General features: G+C 41.1%; 1 protein-coding gene across 16 annotated transcripts in view; it reads left to right on the forward strand.

Annotated features, from left to right (window-relative positions):
• Positions 1 to 22,588, forward strand: part of LOC144595821 (abl interactor 2) — a 106,504-nt gene that overhangs the window by 66,923 nt on the left and 16,993 nt on the right. For 3 of the 16 annotated variants that reach the window (XM_078403525.1, XM_078403530.1, XM_078403535.1), the window contains exons 3-7: positions 2,804 to 2,980; positions 9,762 to 9,779; positions 15,383 to 15,480; positions 18,598 to 18,747; positions 21,571 to 21,695. In XM_078403525.1, the coding sequence (XP_078259651.1) occupies positions 2,804 to 2,980; positions 9,762 to 9,779; positions 15,383 to 15,480; positions 18,598 to 18,747; positions 21,571 to 21,695 (568 nt within the window). The remainder of the gene's footprint in view (positions 1 to 2,803; positions 2,981 to 9,761; positions 9,780 to 15,382; positions 15,481 to 18,597; positions 18,748 to 21,570; positions 21,696 to 22,588) is intronic. The other 13 variants (XM_078403526.1, XM_078403536.1, XM_078403531.1 and 10 more) reach the window with 7 other exon arrangements.

A 22,588-nucleotide genomic window follows, 5' to 3' on the forward strand; every position in this document is an offset into this window, starting at 1 on the left:
TGCAAGGTGAATGGAAGGGCATAATTATGTGCAGGCAGATAAGAATCAGTTGTGGCATTATGTGGACACAGATGTTGTGTGCTGAAGGACCTGTTCCTGTGCTGGCGTTTCTATTTCTATCTTCAGAAAATGGGGCGATGCTGCTTAAATAATTTCAACATTTCATTGAGACACTTTAAACAGACAAAAACAATTGCCATCAATCGAGTAACTTCAGTTAATTTGATAAAGACACAACACAAATGATTATTTTGTCAAAATTGAGATGGAGGAACTCGACTTGAGTAGCTGAGGAACTCAAGCTTGAATTTATTTATCTTTATTCTGTTACTTTTTTCATCCCCTCCCCCCCCCCCCCCCCCCGCCCTTGTCCCTGTCCTCCCTTCTCCAGTTTCTGACTCTTGGAACATCTTTCAGTGTTTCATCCTATTAACATTCTTTCACTGGCAGCTGCGATGTTAAGAATCAGCCAGGCATCATAACCTAAGATGCTTCCTGAAAGCCGGAACATTCAGGCCATCCAATGCTTCAGTGCTTTGCTTGATTTCTGCCTTCATTTAATTCATGATGTTCAGTTGTTCAGCGTTGCCTGTCTCCTGTCGTGCACTAACCCAGTCTCCACTAACCTACCTGTACATCTGAACAATCCCATTCTTCTCCACAGGTTGCTTCCTACATTGCCCTACTTTTCATTGGTTTCCCATTTTTGTACACTCATCTATTATCTTGGCAATCTCCAATGAACCTACCTTCATCAATTTCAGCCAGCGACTCAATTCCACACACCCTATTCTAATCTAGCTTGCTGGATGCATGCCAACTTCTCTACCTTTATCTCTTGAGACTTCCTTTGACCTTGAACTTGAATATCCTCAGATCGAAACCCAACCTATGAGTTGCCTTGCATCACATTGCCACATCAAAAGGTATTAAATCAAATAATGTTGTTTTCTTGGGACTGCAATCCATGAGCACTCTCCAAGGTCATGCTACATTGTCCAGGAATGAAGACTAACTGATTTTCCTGAAATCCAGAAGTACTGAGACTAGTTCTAACTGACCAGCATGATGTCTGCTAATTTGGTGTTGACAACAATTGGGGCTTGATGATCTCTGAAGTCATGCTGTTCTTGTTGACCAGCAGGTCCTTTTGGAAGGATTTGATCAAGGTAATTGCAATAGAATTAGATTAATTGTAATGAAATTTAAAGGGCTGGAAATTAGATTTAATGTGTATGTCATAAAGGAGAAGGTGGATTTGCATTCAGCTTGTGACCTTTAAACAGTCCTTAATGTTTGAATGAGTCGAGCTATCTGGAGTGGCACACCATCCATTATCCTAAACATTACCTTGTCACCAGCACAGTGGCTTTAGTGGTGACGCAAAATTCACTATAGTCATTAACCAAGGCTGCTCTGACAGAGCATCTCAGAGCTACAGTCTTGATTCCCCACCCCTTCCCAAGAAGGATAAAGGCAGCGAGCACATGGAAATGCCACCACCTGCAGATTCACCTTAGTCATACAGCACATTGTGTCATAGAAATATATTGACATTCTATCATCATCTGCAGGTCTAAGTCATGGAACTCTTTGCCACACGATAATTGGGCAGTATCTTTGTTAGAAGAATGGTAGCTGTTCACGAAGTTCACTCCACCGTCTTCAAGTAGTGTTCTATTAACGCTGGTCAGCAGCAATTGTAGGGAATTGCCAGTGTTTGGCCACTCACAAAGAAGCATTTGCTGACCTGCATTGATCTGTATTGGTGTGGGCCTACTGTGTGATTCTGGGCCAGTGCACTCTATTGTTGAACTCCCCAGGTAGGTGTTATATCAGGTCACACCAGGCAGAGGTTAATTTGGGAGGGCTTTACCTTCAGCAAGAAGGAAAGGTGTGTGGTTTTGTTTTAATTTTTATTTAGTTTAATATTTTCAGTGGTTAAGTAAATTTAATTATTGCCTTCAAATATTGATATTTCTAAAATTGTTTACAACAGTTTCAATACACTTCGAAGTTTCTAAATATTGCTGATCAGCAGTTCTATCCCCAGCTTTGCCCAGAATGGAAACCTAGAAAACCTAGAAAGAAATGTTCTAGAAATGTGGCCTCGTTACTACATTTCCTATGGCCTGGCTATCCTTGGGACACTCCTGAATCCATAGTCCTGGCAAGATTCCACTATACATCCATACCATGTAAGTATGGATGTGGTGAGAGCACAGGTAACGGCGAAGGACTGGTTCAGGAACTATTGTCTCCACCAGGTATGGTAATGAAAAGAAAATCAGTGACTGAAATCCAGCACTAAATTAATTGTCACGTGTGGGTTAATAACAGCAGCAAAACCTTGTTGGGATATTTTATTTATCAAATTAGAATGAGTTCTCCAACTAAACAACGGGACTATTGAGATATTTCAGTTGATGTCTGTGCATGTTTTCAAGATGTGTTGAGCAGTGTTCAACCTAGCACACTAATAAGTCATCTCTCGTTCCCCTTCTCCCTAACCAGTCTGAAGAAGGGTCTCGACCCGAAACATCACCCATTCCTTCTCTCCAGTGATGCTGTCTGTCCCACTGAGTTATTCCAGCTTTCGGTATCTATCTTCGGTTTAAACCAGGATCTGGAGTTCCTTCCCACACTAATAAGTAAAATTGGATCTCTTGAATGCTTGGCTGCATTGCTGGGCTTGGTTGTATTGGGTATATTGATTTTTTGTGACTCATGCCTATTATGTTGTACCCTAAATTGTGGTAAATTTACCAAATATTTTTTAACTTTGTAAATGTGTACATTACAGACTGTGGACATACACAAGGAAAAAGTTGCCAGAAGAGAAATTGGTATCTTGACAACCAACAAAAACACCTCCAGAACACACAAAATTATTGCCCCGTCCAACCCTGAGAGGCCGGTCAGGTACATCAGGAAGCCGATTGATTACGCCATCTTGGATGACATCGGTCATGGAGTGAAGGTATGCTTTGTAGAACTGGGAACTGATCAAACAGCTCTGTACTGGAGGCAGGGTGACTGTAACTGCTTAGGGAGAAATTAATCAAATATTCCATTATGGCAGGCACAGTATATTGGGGCAGTTACATATTGATTCTTTAAAACTAGAAGCAACTGGAAGAGTTAAATTGAGCTTGATTTCTAATTCAATCTTTTGTATACTTATTAAATACAAAATATTTACTTACTGAAAATAAATTTTGATTCTTGCACAGAACATGGTCTGATCTTTCATAAAGTTCAATTGTTAAAAAGCTTTTAAATATCTTTAGCAGTAATTTTGAACGGGGTGGCAAATTCAAAGAGCTGGTTATTCCATAAAATATTTTCGATTGTTATTTTTTGTTATAGCTATTAGCAATTAGAGGTGTCTCCATCTAATGTATATTGATTGTATATTAAAGTAAAAGGAGCAAATCGTGCTCTCTGTCAGTTGCTCCATGTTGCATAAAGCTATATGTTTTACATTGCCTCTGACCTCCAAACACTGGAAATAGTCAATGAAAACATTTGGAGCCCACCTTTCCCCCATAGCTAATCAAGGTAAGCCTTTCACATTGGAAGATCAGAAACAGATCCCTCTGTAGGTAAGATACATAGCACAGAAGGAACATAAACCCGAGTGAATAATCTGTAATGAATGAGTCTCAATGTTGCTCTCCTCTGGGGCACTAGGGATCTGATTACAGAAAAATAAAATAATAGCATTCATATTTTAAATTTGTGTCTCGTGACCCCTTCCGGAGATGTTTGCGCATTAGCAAGGGCAAGATTGGATTTGGCAGAATTGCCCCATGGTCAAAATATCCTTCTGGCTCTTGTGGTTGCAGTTAATATGTCAAGGACTATTATTTGAGTGGAAAGCATCTGGTTGCCTGTGGGACTGTACCCAATCAAGCCATTCTTAAGAAGGGAAGAGTTAAAATGGTGAGGACTGGGAAGAGAAAGCGAAGGGAAGTAAGAGAATATCAAGGAAATCTCAATGGGTTAAATCTGGACAAAAACACTTTTCTCAGATGAATCTTTAACAAGAGGAAACAATCCTATGACCAGAATTAAATCAGAACAACATTTTTTGTTTAAAGTTTAAAAAAAATGCCATCCTCTTCCCCAAAAGGCTATGGATGTTTCTTTCATTTGAATTTTAAAAATTGAGTTGGGAGGTTTATTAGATGATGGTGTCAAGAGCTACGCTGCAAGTACAGGAAAATGGCACCGAAACTGATCAGTGCATTTTCAGGAGACTCGGATTGACTTATTCCTATCATTCTGTGAGCCTGAGGGTGGAGGAAGCATGTAAAAGCGGTCAAATAAATCTTGCATACCTGGTTGCTTTCTTTGATGGGTTGCTAAAAAGTATCTGCATATGCGGTTTTTAGGCATATACCGAAAATTCTACTGAAATTTATTATTTTGCTGTTTTTAAGGAATTTGTGGGAGTTAACAGGGGATAATGAACTAAGAGCCAACACTTCTGGAAGACTGATATTTGCAATACCTGTGAAGTGGGTTAGGAAGCATGGGTGTGGTGAGCAGAGCACTAGATAGGTAAAGGACATCCATAAGCCACATGCAACCATTGACATAGTAAAATGTCTCAAGGCATTTAATCGGAAAAATCACAAAATTTGACACAGGACCACAGGAGGAGATATTCGAGTGCAACCAAATTGCTGGTTAGAGAACTTAGTTTTAAGGAATGTTGAGACGGAGATAGATACATTGAAGTGGTTTCCAGGTTTGACAGAATTTGTCAGTTGAAGATATATATCAGTCAATATATGCAGAACTCCAGAGAGAGTGCAGATGTTGTGAGCTGTGATTTTCTGATTTATGAGTTGGAAAAATTAGTATTATTCCAACCAGCATGCTAGTGGGGAAAGTATCAGTGCAATATGGAATGAATATCTATGTTACTCTGTCAAAGTCTGTGAAGGGACATCCACAGGTTGGCATTTGCAGCCGAGACAAGGAACATTTCTGTTCTGCAGCAAAGGCATTACCTGATAGCTTTGTATGCACAGTCACTGCTTTGTAGCAGACTATTGGACAAGGATCCAGGTTCTTGTGTTAACCTGTATCCAACTTGTGCTAACAACCTGTATTCCGAGCTACAGCCTGTTATGCATAGGAAGCAGAGACAGCCAAGAGTGGAATTCCCCATTGTTGCTTAATGGGCTCTTGAAGAAAGCGAGTAGTTGGATATTATATCAGGACATGTTCCCATCAAGTCCATCTGAGTGTTCGCTAACCAAAAACCTTGGATGAACCATGAGGTTCGAAATCTACTGAGGATCAGATCCCGGACATTAAAGTCTGGTGATACAGGGTCGTATAAGAAGTCCAAGTATGACCTTAATAAAGCCACCAGATAAGCAAAGAGACACTTTTGGCTTAAACTAGAGAATGAGACGATCATTCAATAATTGTGACAGGGCTTATATCCCAATACTTCCTACATGGTGAAACTAAATGGTAGCTTAAGTGACAGCTTTCAGACGAGCTCAATGCTTTCTACGCTTGCTTCAAAAGAAGAGCACAGTGTAACCTAGGCCCCCAGCGACCCTCTCATCTCAGTCACTGAGTACGGTGTCAGAATATCATTCATGAGGGTGAACCCTTGGAAACCATCCAACCCTGGTAATGTACCTGGCCACATTCTTAAAACCTGTGCGGACCAACTGGCTGGAGATGTTGCAGACGTCTTCAACCCCTCATTACTGAGATCCGTGGTTCCCACCTGCTTTAAAGGGACATTAATAATATAAGGGGCATGAGAAAAGTAAGGTAACATGCCTCGACAACTACCAACTGGTGGCACAAGCATCCATGGTGGAGTACTTTGAGCGGTTGGTAAGGACCTGGACCCACGACAATTCATCTACAGCCACAATAAATCAATAGGGGATGTGATCTTGCTGACTCTAAACTTTGCACTGACTGCTTGGCCAATAAGAACACGTAGATCAGGCCGTTGTTTATTGTCTACAGCTTGGCCTTCAACACTCATCCCCTCCAGGCTTATCAAACTCCAAGAACTGGGATTTTGCTCACCACTATGTATTTTGGATCTTTGATTTCCTTGACCACAATCAGTATAAATTAGCAACGCCACTTCCTCTTTGATAACCATCAATGGGGGATCACCTCAAGTATGTGAGCTTTGTCCCTTACTCTACTCTCTCTATTACCCATGACTATGTAGCCAGGCACAACTCCAACGCTATATTTAAATTCACTGCGATGCCACCATCTTTTTGGACAAATAATGGGTAATGACGAGTAAGATTAAAACACGATGTGTTTTAATCTTACTCATGAATAGAAATCTGATTGAATGGTGCCAGAACAACAATCTTGCTCTCAACATTAGCAGGACCAAGGAGATGAACACTACACAGCACTAACCTCAGCAACTATGATCCGTTATGAACTGTCTTTGGTTGCACTAAAGATTTCATTTTGTGCACTATTATGGTTACTGTAATATCAATTTATTCTATTTTTTATTATATATAATGTGTGTAATTGCATTTTATGGGCCTGTTTATATGCATCAAGTAATAATTACATTGTTGGTACAAAAGACAATTAAACACTCTTGTGTTTTACAATTAAATAAATCTTGAACAATTTGAAATTGCTGCCCCGGTTCTCAAATACCGTCAAATGTATCAGGATTTACATGACGTAAATAAGGAAAACTGGTTTTGTGATTAGTTGATTAGTTGATCTGGGCCAGCTTATGCACCAGTTTATGGGCCAGCTTTTGCACCATGATTTTGAAACAATTTCAATTCATTCAAAATTGGATGCTGCATTCAAGTAGCATGTGACATTTTTGCAATTGGGGTGCACTAGAAAATTATTTTAACTATTTAGAGTGCTGATTCAAAACAATAATGTGTTACAGTCCATTAAGCAACTTTTAGATGCATTAATTATATGGTTACATATTTCCAGTCTGAGAAACCTCCCACAGAAAGGTGCTCATAGATTTATGAGTATCTTGAGATCTCAAGATTATTGTTTATTCTGCCTGGTGTTGAGTGCCATCTACTGATGGACCTGTAAATTGCAATTAACTGAGGTAAAACTGAAAGAAGTCATTCACCCCAGATGGAAGTGAAATGTATGGCATAGAAGGAAGATTCTGCATGGCTGAGAGTGTTTTTGAGGAAGGTAGATTGTCTAAGCCAAAGATAGACACAAAATGCTGGAGTAACTCAACGGGACAGGCAGCATCTTTGGAGAGAAGGAATGGGTGATGTTTCGGGTCAAGACCCTTCAGACTGATGACAGGGGAGTGGGTGGTACATAGATAAAGAAGTATATAGATAAGGAAGTGTAAGGTATGAAAACAGGACAAAGGGAATGGAGACCAAGGAAAATGTAAAATAGATTGTTAGTTGGGAGAAGGTAACAACAAAGCAAACAGATAAAATGTAGTCAGAGACAGTAAGATTGCTCAGAGGACTGGGAAGGGGGATGGATGGAGAGAGAGGGAAAGCAAGGGTTACTTGAAGTTAGAAACATCAATGTTCATAGCGCTGGGGTGTAAGCTGCCCAAGCGAAATATGAGGTGCCGTTCCTCCAATTTGAGCTGGGCCTCACTGACAATGGAAGAGGCCCAGGACAAAAATGAGGGAGTTCAGTGTTAATGAATTCTCGTGATGAATGGCTAAGGCAACTGGTCGAAAGAACCTCTGATTTCATAGCATATTTGAGATAAAGAGAAAAGAGATAGCTTATGGTTGTTTTAGAGGAGGGGTGGGTCCTCAACTGTGAGGAAAGCAAAGATGGTCACAAAATGGCACTGGTGGGAAAGGTTAAGGAAAATCCCAGCGCATATGGTATTGAGGGCAAGACGATAACCAGTGAAAGGGTTGACTTATTGGGGCCAAAGTGGCATTTTGTGCTTGGAGGATGTGCATGTGATGTGTGTCAGTCTGAAGAAGGGTCTCAACCCAAACATTGAATATTAGTTAACTAGCCGATAACCAACCTCCCCTTTTTTTCTCCCCTCACTTCCCCGTGCCCCATCTATGCACGCACCCATTTTTCGATTTCTCCCTCCCCTTCCATCTCTATTCCTTCCTCTGGCTTTACAATTCGCACCTCTTCATACCTTTAGTTTTTTCAATCTCTGACTGTTGTCCAACCATTTGCTTATCAACCCCTTACCTGTACCCACCTATCACTCGCCTGGCTTTATCCTACACCTCTCCTCTTCCAGCTTTCTCCTCTCACTACAATTAGTCTGAAAAAGGGTCCCGACCTGAGATGTCACCTATCCATGTTCACCGCGATGCTGCCTGATCTCCAGTATTTTGTGGCAATTTTTTGAATCAATTGTCAGGTTTTGCCCCACCCCTATCACTCTTAACCCGCTTTCTTCCCTCTATTCCCTCAGTCTGAAGGAAGGTCCCAACCTGAAATATCGTCTGTCTATTTTCTTCCACAGACTCTGCCTGACCCACTGTTACTTCAGAATTTCATTTCTTTGCTTTGATTCCAGCTTCTTCAGTTTTATCTTGATTCATAGAATGTGTTGTGCCGAAGGTTCATCTAAATCACATATTCAATATGAGATCAATAATGATTTTTTAAAAGGGGATGAATTGAAAGTGTAGCAGGTGTTAGAACTATTTAAAATATTTTCCCTTCTGGCTTAAATGTCCTATTTCTGGGTAGAGTCTACAGGGAATTAGTCACTCTTGATGTGCCTGTTTATGGAGGGAATATGAGGCTCTTTGACTCGTCCACAACATCAGAAAAACTAGGTTTTAATTTTACCAGTTGAATGCACACAGACTTTCGAGGTGGGATAGCTAAGAACTGACCTTTCTCCCAGGAGGCTGAGCTCAGTTACTACAATTGCATTAATCTGCTGGTTTGTGACCAAATAACTTCTCGATATCTGGGCACAGATTAACCCACGCCCTTTTACCATCTGGCCTTTGGGAAGAGCCTCCATATTCAGCTAGTGGTTCCTCCTAGAATTTGGGAAATTTAGAGGTTTGGATGAATCAAACCTTTAACTGTTTACAACGGTGTGGAACAGATAGTACCCTTGAGAATTGCACATTTAAATGTCTGGTCAGAGCTTTTCCAGACTCCCACTCCCACAATCTTGTGGAACAAAGTAGACATTTGCACAAGGTAGACACAAAATGCTGGAGTAACTCAGTGGGTCAGGCAGCATCACCGTAGAGAAGGAATGGGTGACCTTTCGGGTTGAGACCCTTCTTCAGTCTGAAACATCACCCATTCCTTCTCTCCCGAGATGCTGCCTGACCCGCTGAGTTACTCCAGCATTTTGTGTCTACCTTCGATTTAAACCAGCATCTGCAGTTTTTTTCCTCGACATTTGCACACGTGCTTGTCTGGGTTGGAAGTTGTGATCACTGAAATAGGCAGCTGAGATTACAACACAAAAAATTGTTATTGGTTATTGAATCAGTTCTGAGTGGGTTCATTAGCAGCGTGGGCTGGAGGTGATCAAAGGTTTCTTCTTTGAATGGTCAGTCTGTTGACATCTGATGTCTTCCAGAAGGGCAGGCACTCATTAATTCAGGTTGTGGCCATGACTTGCACTGTGTTTCACTAACCAATTTGTAACATGACTCAATATTAGATGCTTTAACATTGATTCCTTTTGTACTCCTTTCCTGTGGTTTTGACTAACCTGTCAATGCTGTTTTTTTTCTTACTTCTTTCATTTGCTTCATTTATGCATTAAGTGGTTGCTTAGATTTAAGGTAAGAGATCTCAGTGCTTCTCCGCCATCCTATTCTGTGCTGAGGATATTGCAGACTGGATAGTTAAATGCTGCAGAGTTTGAAACCTTAGATGGGAATATTTACAACTGTGCTTAAGGCTGTAGATTCACTAATTCTGATTTGTACCATTCTTAAACTTTGTACAGCTCTCTTTTAAATTTAAAGTTATTTTTCCAAAGTGTCCGATTCCTATTAAGGGTGGATGTTAATCCCAAGATCACAGGGCATATATATTCATTGTCTAGTCTGTGGGAAGCCTGGACAAGGATAATTTCAACAGTTGGACACATGGTCATAGTGACCCGTTGCAGTAGCCTAGTGCCTGAATTCTAGATTCTGAAATAAGGTGCACCCATTTCATGGATATTACTGCAGATCAGTCTTGGATTAAGAGCAGTACCCTGAAAAAGCACATTGATGCACACACACAAAGGAGCTGCCCATTTATTGATCAGATGCCAAAATCTCTAAAGATCGCCTGCTTCCACTTCTGTAATATTGCTTATCTGAAGCTCTCAATTCACATCTGCCCCCCAAATCCTCATCCATGCCAGCTTCACATTTCCAATGCTCCTGACAATCTATTCGTCCCTTTACCTCAGAAGTAAAAGATCATCAAAAATCTATTGCTTATATTCAATTGCACAGCAAATCCCATTTACCATTACCACCATGCTCACTGGTGTATGTTGGCTATGGCTTTTCAGTATATAAAAGTTAAAATGTATGTTTATGTTCCTCATGTAGCCTTACACATCCTATCTCTTTGTCCTCCTCCACTCTTGTGACCTCTCACTCAGCCCGTGAAATTAATTTTGACTTGTGAACCCCCTTCCCGATTGGTGACTGTATTATCCTCACTTGAGAATGGTGCTTGTAAATCTCTCCACCTCTCATGTTTTGTTAAAACCCATATCATATCATATCATATATATACAGCCGGAAACAGGCCTTTTCGGCCCTCCAAGTCCGTGCCGCCCAGCGATCCCCGTACATTAACACTATCCTACACCCACTAGGGACAATTTTTTTAAAACATTTACCCAGCCAATTAACCTACATACCTGTACGTCTTTGGAGTGTGGGAGGAAACCGAAGATCTCAGAGAAAACCCACGCAGGTCACGGGGAGAACGTACAAACTCCTTACAGTGCAGCACCCATAGTCAGGATCGAACCTGAGTCTCCGGCGCTGCATTCGCTGTAAAGCAGCAACTCTACCGCTGCGCTACCGTGCCGCCATATCTCACCAAACGTTATGTTATGACTCCTAATACTCGTGCAATCCTCTACTGTTTACTTGCCTCAATTTTAAAATTAAATTTCCAGTTGAATCTAGCATTATTGCACAGGAAAGCTCCAACGTGCTGGGATTGATGGCACTATGGTGTAATTACCAGGCCTATTCATAATCAGGTGCACACCAATTTCTCCATTACTCCTCTCCAAATCTATTCAGTTCTGATTTCTGATTTAGAAATAAAAAGGACACGTTACAGTTTCCAGGACAGCCTTCAGTGGTTGCCATGAAGATAACAGTTGATTAGAACAATGGATTCTGAGCTTTGCCAACATCAATTTAAACCTGTACCAACATCATTGGAATCTAGCCTTAATATTCAGATTAAATAGATAAACAGATTTCTACAAACCTGAGGCAAATGTCAAGCCATTGCGGCCTTTTAAGTTGTGAGTTAGTGAAAGCCTACGTTATCCTTTGTTGACAATGAAAGTCTAGAAGGAAAACACTATTCTGTTCTAAATCCCAAACGTATGGCTGAAATGTACATACATTTTGGGTTTCTGGACTCCCCCTTTGTGGTCAAAATCAGACACCACTCTATATCAGTATTCACAAATGAGCACTGCGGCTGGAACAAAGGCTGAATAGTGGTTGGAACCCATGGCAAGAACACTTGGGAAGGGCAAGTATAATGAAGCATTGTCTTAGAGAGCATCTTTAAAAGTTGAACATGGCCTTATCAATCATCTTGCAGCATTAAGAAAACATATCCAATTATTCTGGCATGAAAAATATCCTTTCCTTCCTCCCCTCCCCACTCCATTCAATGATGAACCAATTATTTCCAGGATTTCTATCACTACTTGTAAACTCCCTGCTTTGTGAAATATTAAAATCACTCTTTATCTCTGATCAATGCTAAAACTCTGTGGGTAAGCTTACTTTAAGAATTGGATAGGCAGGGGATAATCATGACAATGGAAAGAACTCCTCGATCATTAAATGTTTTAACATGAATTATTTGCCGTTATTCTGGCAGGAATTAGCAGGAATTTATCTCCCCAGTGTGTGATATCCTGCATATTCTATATATGTATATTACTATTTCAAAATTACCGTTGAAGGTTGGACCATTTCTACATCATTTCTTGACTCATCTCACCCAGTTCAATCTAAAAACAAATATCAAATGAGTTTCTGATAGCATTGATCCAGGAACTAGTGAGCAGGGGTTCCCACAACTCGTATCTGCAAATTTGAAATTGAAGTGGTTGTATAGCATAAAATCTATAGAGTGGCTGCTGTTTGTAATATCCAAATGTTACATATATGTAACAGAGAGCATTTGTCCGTATTTATACATTGTAAAATAATGGGAATGTTTGATGGGAACTATATTCTGTCCAACCTGTAACATGGCATAGCATCATCCCAGTCAAAATGAATGAATAAATTGGTTTTACTTCACACAATGTGTCGTATATCAGTATGTTTCATGGGACAATGTAGAAAAAGTTTTACTCTATTTCTAGCATGTTCTGTACTTGTCCTAAGAGGGTTTGATGGCACAGTGTCAAGTGACCTTTACTCTGTATGAAATCTGTCTATTGCTGCCCTGAGGGTGATTGATGTTGGTTTTGGGTGGTTGAAATGCAATGTGTTCCATTCCTCTCCATCAATATCCCTCAATCTAAAATGTCAAATTATTTTCAAAATGCTGCTACATTAAAAACCTTTAGTCCAGCTGCATTGCCACATCTCCATCATAATCCAGCTGGAATGATGTGGGCGCATCCCATCCTAAGACAAGATGACAATTTCCTTGCTGTTGGGGAGCATGGATTAAGTGCATCTGTGCATAGAGTCAGGGAGATTGAAGCAATTAGAACCTATTTCAATTTTCATTAGGAAATGTATAAACTTAAACAACAAGATCTTTTGAGAGCAGAGTGAGTTGAGTCATGAATAATGGAAGAAACCATTAAAATGTTGGTTGGTCCAGCCCGGCCGAATATTTCTTTTACAGGAGATAGTTGTTTGATACTGATGATTAGAGATGGTATTATGTGACCTTATATTTATGAGATACATTTACGTATATAGAATAGAATAACTCACTTCCTCCTTTTCCCTACAAATGTAGCTTGTGGTCTCTATGATTTATAGAATTTCTGTTAGTCATTGAAGGACAAGGTGCAGGGTTTGTATAAATTTAAAATGAACAAAAATCTTGAATTGTACCATGTGAAAAGCAAATGCCTATTTTGAGACAAAATGACAACCCACCCCCCCCCCCCCCCCCCCCCCCCCCCATTGGTTGCACAAATCTATTCTGTAGCTCCACATAAAGCCATGTATGGAAAAGTGTTGCCGTTGTTTTGTGGTGTCATGCAAACTTTTTGTCAGTCTGTTTTCATTGTTAATCTCGCTTGTTGCATGTCAGCCCTGTACCAAGAACTGTATATGGTGTTTGCTTCCGATCAGCATTCAGTACTTGTATGAGTGTGTGGTGCACGAATGGTTCCTGTGACTGGCCTATCTATATTTTGGCTAGATTGGTGGGTCAGAGCTGCTGAAAATGATTGCAGCGAGTGATTCCACAGGTTGCTCTGAGCATTTGTATATTTGGCTTTCTGTTCAATAAGTGGAAAACTTCCTGACCCAAGCAACTAGCGAGGTATTATTTTCTGTTTTAAGAGGCAAGAGTATTAATTGTGAAAATTCTCTTTCGCAAAATTTCATGAACGTAATTTCCTGCCAGTATTTTGTCCTGTGTGTGTGGAATTTCCTGGCAGTACTCTCTGTGTGGAATTCCCTGTTCATATTCCCTGCTGTGCAATTCCCCATTGCTCGTCTGTTGTAAAGGATTGTCTGTATCCTGGTATGTGAATTTCCAATTTATGCTGTGTTTGCAAGGTTCCCTGACCACATTTACAGCAACCTTAATGAAAAACAAGCTCCAGGACCAAAAACAGAAATGCTGAAGAACTCAACTAATCAGGCAGCATCTGTGAAAAGAGAAACCAGTCAATGTTCCGCATCAGTAACCCTGCCTTAGATCAGGTGGGAGAGTGGAGGGTTTCCTGTTTCCAAGCAAAGCTGAGGGCAGGACTAACCCAAATCATTAGTTTCTCTTTCCACATATGTTGCTTGATTGGCTGTTCTTTCGGTATTTTTGCTTTTATTACAGCAACCCTAGCCGTACTCCATATGTACAGGGATCTCATCACTGTGTTACTCGAATGGTCGTCAGTACAGCATGAGTGTGGTTATACTTTGTCAGTGCGGACTCTGGACCATCTGTTGCTTGCTCACTGAAAACTCTTGAATGGACAGACACATGAAGAATAAACCAGGCATACTGTTATCACAGCAAAGGCGGTCCTGGACTAGTTACCATGAGGATTAAATGAACCATGTAGATTCTGGGGTTTTTTCTCCCCCAAGTTTAGAACTTGTGAATCATAAAATGACACAGTGCCCATGACTGAGTGAGAAACAGATGGCCTGAGTTTTGTTGCACAAAAGCTGCAAGAACATAATGATGAAAGGGAAATGAAAAATCGATGAGAATCCTTTAGAACTCTCACCATAATAGAGACCCATGTATAATCTCTCTTGCCCAGCACGCTTATGCAGTCTCTTCCCTCCTGAGGCTAAGTATGGACTCCCCATGCCATGTGTGTCTGGTCTTACCCATGCTCCTTGAATGTGCGTCTACCTCCTTTGCACCAAAGTACACAGTTCTTTCCAGATCACACATGTGCCATTCACCTACCCTTACCTGACCCCATCCACTGAAGTTTGCCTGTGAAATTATGTCGTTTGGTGTTGTGGCTGTTTGTTCACTCTTTCTCCAAAGCAACGAGTTATTTAAAAATTGCCATGAATTTTAGAAATTTGAAATTAAAGGGAAAATATTAGCAATGCACATCAACTAGGTCAGCATGTCAGAGACATGGTCTGATGCAGTGCATTAAATATTTGTCCAGTTCCAGTGGACAGATTTCACCCAAAACATAAACCCATTTTTCTCTGTCATGCTGACAGGACGATTGTGTATTTGTCACTTTTGTATGTCATGTTTTTAATCTCTTGCTTTCATATAATCTTAAATTACAAGCCCTGTACCTGTTCTGTAAGGAGATAGATGATTTAGTCACTTAGAAACCTGTAGAAAAATACTTTGCATGGCCTTGTTACCCGTTACATCTTCTTTCTGTTGTTGCCTTCTGTTCTGAATAAACTTCTGCATCAGTCTCCTTGGTGTCATTGAAATTGCCAATTTTGTATTCACTCGCCCTTCTCTCTCTCTCTTTGTCTTGATTTATTTGTTCTAGGTTAGCACACAAAATATGAAGATGGGTGGACTTCCACGTAGCACCCCACCCACACAGAAACCACCCAGCCCCCCAATGTCGGGGAAGGGCACCCTCGGGTAAGTGGAGAGTGATTCTAGTCGGTCTGCAAGAATTTTGATAGAATTCTAAGTTTACCACGCCCTCTTTCAAAAGCGCATCTTGACTTGAACATGGTTAGTTAAATTATAAAGTCAAATTCTTATAATTGATGCACTTTTCCCACCTCTGAACACATTGGCTGGTGATGCAGGCAACACCTCTCATTGCATCTACAGTGATTAAATGGTCATGTTGGAATCCAGATGGTGTCAGGAACACTGTTGAAACCTGGAGAGGGTTTGCAGATGAGCATGGCTTTGCTTTTGCTTGTCCTGCTAAGGTGTACAGTTTACATTTGTCACTGGCCTTGATCAGCCAGAGTACAGAGTGTCAAAGAGTCTTGGAGCAATACAGCATGGAAAAGTGCTTTTGGCCAACATTCGGCCCTTTGAGCCAGCACCACCATTCAATGTGATCATGGCTGATCATTCTCAATCAGTACCCCGTTCCTGCCTTCTCCCCATACCCCTGACTCCGCTATCCTTAAGAACTCTATCTAGTTCTCTCTTGAATGCATTCAGAGAATTGGCCTCCACTGCCTTCTGAGGCAGAGAATTCCACAGATTTACAACTCTCTGACTGAAAAAGTTTTTCCTCATCTCCGTTCTAAATGGCCTACCCCTTATTCTTAAACTGTGGCCCCTGGTTCTGGACTTCCCTGACATTGGGAACATGTTTCCTGCCTCTAACTTGTCCAACCCCTTAATAATTTTTTATGTTTCGATAAGATCCCCTCTCATTCTTCTAAATTGTCCATTCTGACCAATTTGGCATTCTGGGCATGTTCTTCCAATTAGCCCATAGCCCTCTAAAGTCCTTCCTATCCATATATCTGTCCTATTGTCTTTTACAAGTCACAATCATATCTGCTTCTATAGCTCATTCCGGATACGGACCACCCTCTGAGGTCCCTCTTAATTCTCTCCCCTCCCACCTTAAGCCTATATCCTCAAAGTTTAGAATCATCCACCCTGAAAAAATGACTGAGCATTCACTTTATCCATGCCCCTCAGAGTATTGTACAATTAAATATGGTTACCCTCAGCCTCCTATGCTCATTGAGTGCCAGTCCTAACAAGCCTCTTATAACTTGTCCATGTAACTTCCTAATGAATCTCTCCTGTTTCCATTCCAACTTAATGACATTCTTCCTCTCGATGGGAAATCAGAATTGCACCCAGTACTCTAACTGGTCTGACCAATGATATACCAATATTTGTATTTAATACTCTTCTCAAGAAGGCAAGCGTGCCAAAGGTCGTTTTCATCACACTCCACTCCCAGATCTCTCTCTTCTTCAATTCTCTCCAGGGCTCTTGCATTTTCTGTGCAAGTCCTGCCCCAGTTTGACATGCCGAAGTGCAACATCTCATACTGGTCAATGTTAAATTCCATGTGCCATCCTTGACCCACCTTCCCAACTGATCTAGATCCTATTGTAAACTTAGATATAATTCTTCACTGTCCACTACACCACTAATTTTGGTGTATTCTGTAAATTTACTAACAATGTTAACTACATTGTTATCCAAATCATTAATGTAGATATCAAACAACAGTGGATCCTGCACCAACCCATGCATCACTCCATTGATCACAGCCCTTCAATCAACAAAGCAGTCCTCCACTACTACCCTGTGACTCTTTCCTCCAAGTCATTTGAATCCAATTGGCTAGCTCACCTTGGATTCCATATGCACTTATCTTCTCGATTAGCCTACCATGGGGAACTTGCTGAAGTCCACATGGACAATGTCCACAGCCATGCCCTCATCAGTCCCCTTGGCAATCTCTTAAAAAAAAATATACCAAATTTGTGAGACATGATATCCACAAAACCATACGAACTATTCCCAATTAATCCGTGCCTATCTAAATGCTGGTAGATCCTGTCCATAAGATTCCTCTCCAACAATTTTCCTAGCAATGACATCAGGCTCACAAGCCTGTAGATTCCCGGCATGTCCTTGCTTCCCTTATTAAATAACAGTACAACATTAGACGCTCATCAGTCTTCTGGAACATCACCTCTGCGGACTTCTTCCCTCCCTCACCATCAATGCTGGTTGCAGTGTTATCACCAGTACCACTACAATGACCACACAGTTGGACATTCCATTGATGCTTTCCATCTGATAACTGTTTTGAATATTCAAAGGAATTAAAAATGTCAAAGTCCCTTATGACCTGTGAGTAGCATGCCTGCTTCTAAGATTGTATTGAACGGCACAACAATTTCAAAAGATTGAATAGCCTACTCCTGGTCCTGATTTATTTGGTTCTTTATCCTTCTCCGAATTGAGTGTGTGATGTGAACTGACAAGTCCTAATAAGTGGGGCTTTATAGATGCAGTATTACTCAAGGCCCCATTTGTTTGTTCAATAGCAATGAAGGGTGTTGTTTGAACAGACCACTGTGTCAGTGAATGAAGGGAAAGAAATGGGGTATTTGGCACCAGAAGTGTGTTATTAAATACTACAAAAGATGTTACCGTAACAACCACCATTAAAAAGTATAAAAATAGTATGAGTGGAAATAATAATAGAACTCTATGGCACAGATGGAGGCCGTTTGACCGAGGATGCCCAGGCAGTTCAGAACAGAGCATCCAGTTCTTTGTCGTCTTATAGTTTAAGGCACTTAGCTGCTCATCAAAATTAATTGTGACAAGGGATTCTGGCTCCATTTAGCTCACAAATTTCAGAACCCCACTTTCCTCAATTTTCCCTTCAATCTGTGTTCCTTTTGTTATTGACCTCTTTGTTAAAGGGAAGTCTCTACTATCATTGTGCCAATAAATGGTTTAAAATTTGGAATACATGCTTTTGATAGTACGTCAAGAGATACAACATGGAAACAGACCCTTCAACCCTCCAAGTGCTTGTCGACCATAAACCAGCTATCCATTTACACTGATCTTATATTAATCACATTTTTTTATTCTCCCGACAATGTGTTAATAAATATTTTAAAATTTACCACATGAGCTTGTTTGTCAATAGTATGAAGGGTACAACATGAGCTGTAAATGATGGGAGTGAATAATATGTGAGGTGACAATTGGGCTGAACTAATTTCTCTTCTCTGTATGTAGTCGACATTCTCCTTACCGGACACTGGAGCCCGTGCGCCCTCCGGTGGTGCCAAATGACTATGTACCGAGTCCAACTCGCAACATGAGCTCCTCACAGCAACAAAGTCCAGTGCGGGCAGCTTCTGTAAATCAGAGAACAAGGACATACAGGTATAGAGAGCGCAGGGTCCTGGCAACCTGACCCACGCTGCTGTGCTGAAGTTAGATTTAAGAAGCCACATGTCTGATGGGAGTTTTTATTTTAGATTTTCATTTGAAATTTATACTTGTTATTATGGATGTAGTAGGACTGGAGCATTAACAAGGGACTCCGTTGTATACACTGCAGTTCCACGCAGAGCAATTGTGGTTTATTTTATACAGAATCGGTATGAAGTCAGGAATTGGATTTGGCTGTGATGTCCTTCTCGTCAAATATCTTGATGATGCAGAACTTTGAAGTCATAATTATGGATAGAAGACAGCTAGTACCCTTGAAAATGCAGTCTGAACTGGTGGGAGAGGTTGGCAGAAGGATTGGTTTTATTTTTCAAAGAGGCAAAATTCTTTAAATGCTCAGCATGTCAGTCAGCATCTGAACAAAAGGAATGGTTAACATTTCAGATGATTTAGCTTTCCTTGGAACAAGAAGAAGTTTGGCAGGTTTTAAGGAAGTACAAAGGAGGAAAAGCAAAAGTAATGGAACCTTTGTCATGAGGTTGAGGGCAGGAGAGATTAACTAAGTATGGGGTTGGGAGTGCAAAGCCAGAGAGGGTGGAAGTAATCAGTAAGAAGGTGGAAGTGAAAATAGCATAACTCCAACAGCTGCTCTTCGGGACTGCGGTTCTAATTTAACATTCCTGAACTTGAGACTGATTCTGAATGCCTGTAAGTTGCCTAATTCAAGATTGAGATACTATTACTTAAGGTCATAAGGAATAGGAGTAGAATTAGGCCATTTGGCCCATCAAGTCTACTTCGCCATCCAATCATGGTTGATCTATTGCTCCCTCCTAATCCCATTCTCCTGCCTTCTCCCCATAACTTCTGACACCTGTACTAATCAAGAATCTATCTCTGCCTTAAAAATATCAACTGACGGCCTCCACAGCATTCTGTGGCAAAGAATTCCACAGATTTACCACCCTCTGACGAAATAAATTTCTTCTCATCTCCTTCCTAAAAGAACGTTCAACGAGTTTAAATTGAACCAAACTGCAACAGGGAAGGGGAGTTAGGTCAAGGTGTCATCAGGCAGAGAATCGAACGGCAAGTGATCGGGCTTCAAAGGTGCATTGAATGGAGGAGTTACCTGAAAAAGTATTCAGAGCTGAATGGTGAAACTGGAGGTAAAAGAGCAAGTGTTCCATCTTGTGCCTTGCAAAGAAAGTACTGTAGGAAATGAATGGAGTGAATTAGGAATGGGCCAGGAAACAAAATACAAGTTTGATTAAATGCAATAGAGGAGAAACATGGAGAATAGAGACGTTCTGATGGGAAATGGGGTGGAAAGAAATTCAGTTGAGGTACCTTTGGGAGTCAGTGGGCTTATGATATATATTGGTTGATGAGAGTTGAGAAAATGAATAAATGATGGTTCATTTCCTAGTTAATTTTTTCTATTATTCCCATTTCTTAATGTTTCATTTTCTCTAAGTTTGGATTGTTACAGATGTCTTCACAACCACAGAAAGCCTAAAGTGCTTCACAATCAACCTGTCTTTTCAAACATCTTTTGTTCAATATAACCATATAACCATATAACAATTACAGCACGGAAACAGGCCCGTTCGGCCCTACCAGTCCACGCCGACCACTTTCTCTGACCTAGTCTCATCTACCTGCTCTCAGACCATAACCCTCCAATCCCCTCCCATCCATATACCTATCCAATTTACTCTTAAATAATAAAATCGAGCCTGCCTCCACCACTTCCACTGGAAGCTCATTCCATACAGCCACCACCCTCTGAGTAAAGAAGTTACCCCTCATGTTACCCCTAAACTTTTGTCCCTTAATTCTGAAGTTATGTCCCCTTGTTGGAATCTTCCCCACTCTCAAAGGGAAAAGCCTACCCACATCAACTCTGTCCGTCCCTCTTAAAATTTAAAAAACCTCTATCAAGTCCCCCCTCAACCTTCTACGCTCTAAAGAATAAAGACCCAACCTGTTCAACCTCTCTCTGTAGCTTAAGTGCTGAAACCCAGGCAACATTCTAGTAAATATCCTCTGTACCCTCTCCATTTTGTCGACATCCTTCCTATAATTTGGCGACCAGAACTGCACACCATACTCCAGATTCGGCCTCACCAATGCCCTGTACAATTTTAACATTACATCCCAACTTCTATATTCGATGCTCTGATTTATAAAGGCAAGCATACCAAACGCCTTCTTCACCACCGCAATAGAGGACTTAAGAAGAAATATAACAATTCCTGTTTTGGGGCATTAACTTGCAGGAATGCAGATTGCAGAGAAATGCATACAGATTGCTTCCAAAGAGGACCTGGTAAATACTTGAGGAATAAAAATTACAGATAAACGGAGAAAGCGCCGGGGAAATGGGACTGACTTGGTTGTTCTTACAAAGATGAAGCTTGGGCTTGATTGGTCAAATGGTCACCCTCTGTACTGCACTGATTCTGAGATTCAAAATTTCACATGTCCACTGTGAACATGGTATTTGAACTGAGTACAAGGGGAACAATGTGGAGAGAGCAGCAGTAAGCATATATCTCCAAGTGATACAGCCAACCGCTCGTTGTTTCTAGTTTCCAGAGGTTCTGGCCTCGGGTAAATGAGGATCGTGAGTGAACCAGGAGAAATATGCATTCTGGTAAAAAATCATTGGCATGAAGTGTTGATGTTGTCTCCATCTTCACAGATCCTTGTGACCTGTAGAGAACAGGATTGTGATTTTATTTGAGGAAGGCGAAAAGTCCCTGTTGTCCTGTGTGAGCACTGATTTGTGCTGTGATGTGTGTATTACAGTAGCAGTGGAAGCAGTGGGGGAAGCCACCCAAGCAGCCGCAGTAGCAGCAGAGAGAACAGTGGCAGCGGGAGTGTTGGGGTCCCCATTGCTGTGCCGACCCCTTCTCCACCTTGTGTGTATCCAGGTAAGGGATAGTCCAGGCAGTGTGCCTCAGATTTATTTTGTTGCGATCCATGGCCTTTTACATGTTATGGTCTTTTTTCTTGCACTCGCTCTCGTGCACTTTCTAGTCCGTCCTCTTCCCCTCGCTCGCCCTTTCCTTCCTGCACTCTCTTGTGGGCTCACAATCCTTGCCTTACCTCACTGGAACAGGCACCGCAACCTGCCGTCAACATTTTGGTTCAGCTTTGCTTTTCTTTTCCTATTCGTTCAGCTTGGCTTACCCAATACTAACAAGCTTGGGGTCCATTCCTGTTTGGATGAAGTGGGTGGAAAGATTTAAAAACAAAGTGGAAATATCAGCCTTGTCAGGCAACATACGTGGCTGAGTGAACATCTCGGATTAATTACCTTTTGTTGGAAAGGTTGAGAGGTCACTGACTCTGTTTCTCTCTCAACAAGTATTGTCTGAGTGTTTGAAACATTTTCGGTTGTTATTTCAGATCTTAAGTATCTGCAGTGTTTCACAATTGTGTGGAATGATATGCCTGGAGTAGAAAAAGGTGCCAACCTGGCAAAACTGCAACACAGGCCTATAAGCAAAAGCAGCATGAGCTAAGCAATCCACAGTAATGGATCAGATCAAACCTCTGTCATATGATGACATCAAGCTGTGAATAGCAGCGGATAATTAAGCAGCTAATGAGGAGGAGAATGAACCTCACCAAGTAACCACCAAAGTTGAGGCTGATGCATTTGAGTCCATCTTTAGTTATAAGTACATGATCCATGTTGGGTTCATTCAGTAATCCCAATTACAAAGTCAGTCATCGACCAATTCAGTTCTTTCAGTATTAAAAGAAAAAGTGCCTGCGAACATTCACCTGCCGATGATGATGTAGACGACTTCCTGGGTGT

This window comes from Rhinoraja longicauda, chromosome 8 (genome assembly GCF_053455715.1).
Source record: "Rhinoraja longicauda isolate Sanriku21f chromosome 8, sRhiLon1.1, whole genome shotgun sequence".
In the NCBI taxonomy this organism is placed as follows: domain Eukaryota; kingdom Metazoa; phylum Chordata; class Chondrichthyes; order Rajiformes; family Arhynchobatidae; genus Rhinoraja; species Rhinoraja longicauda.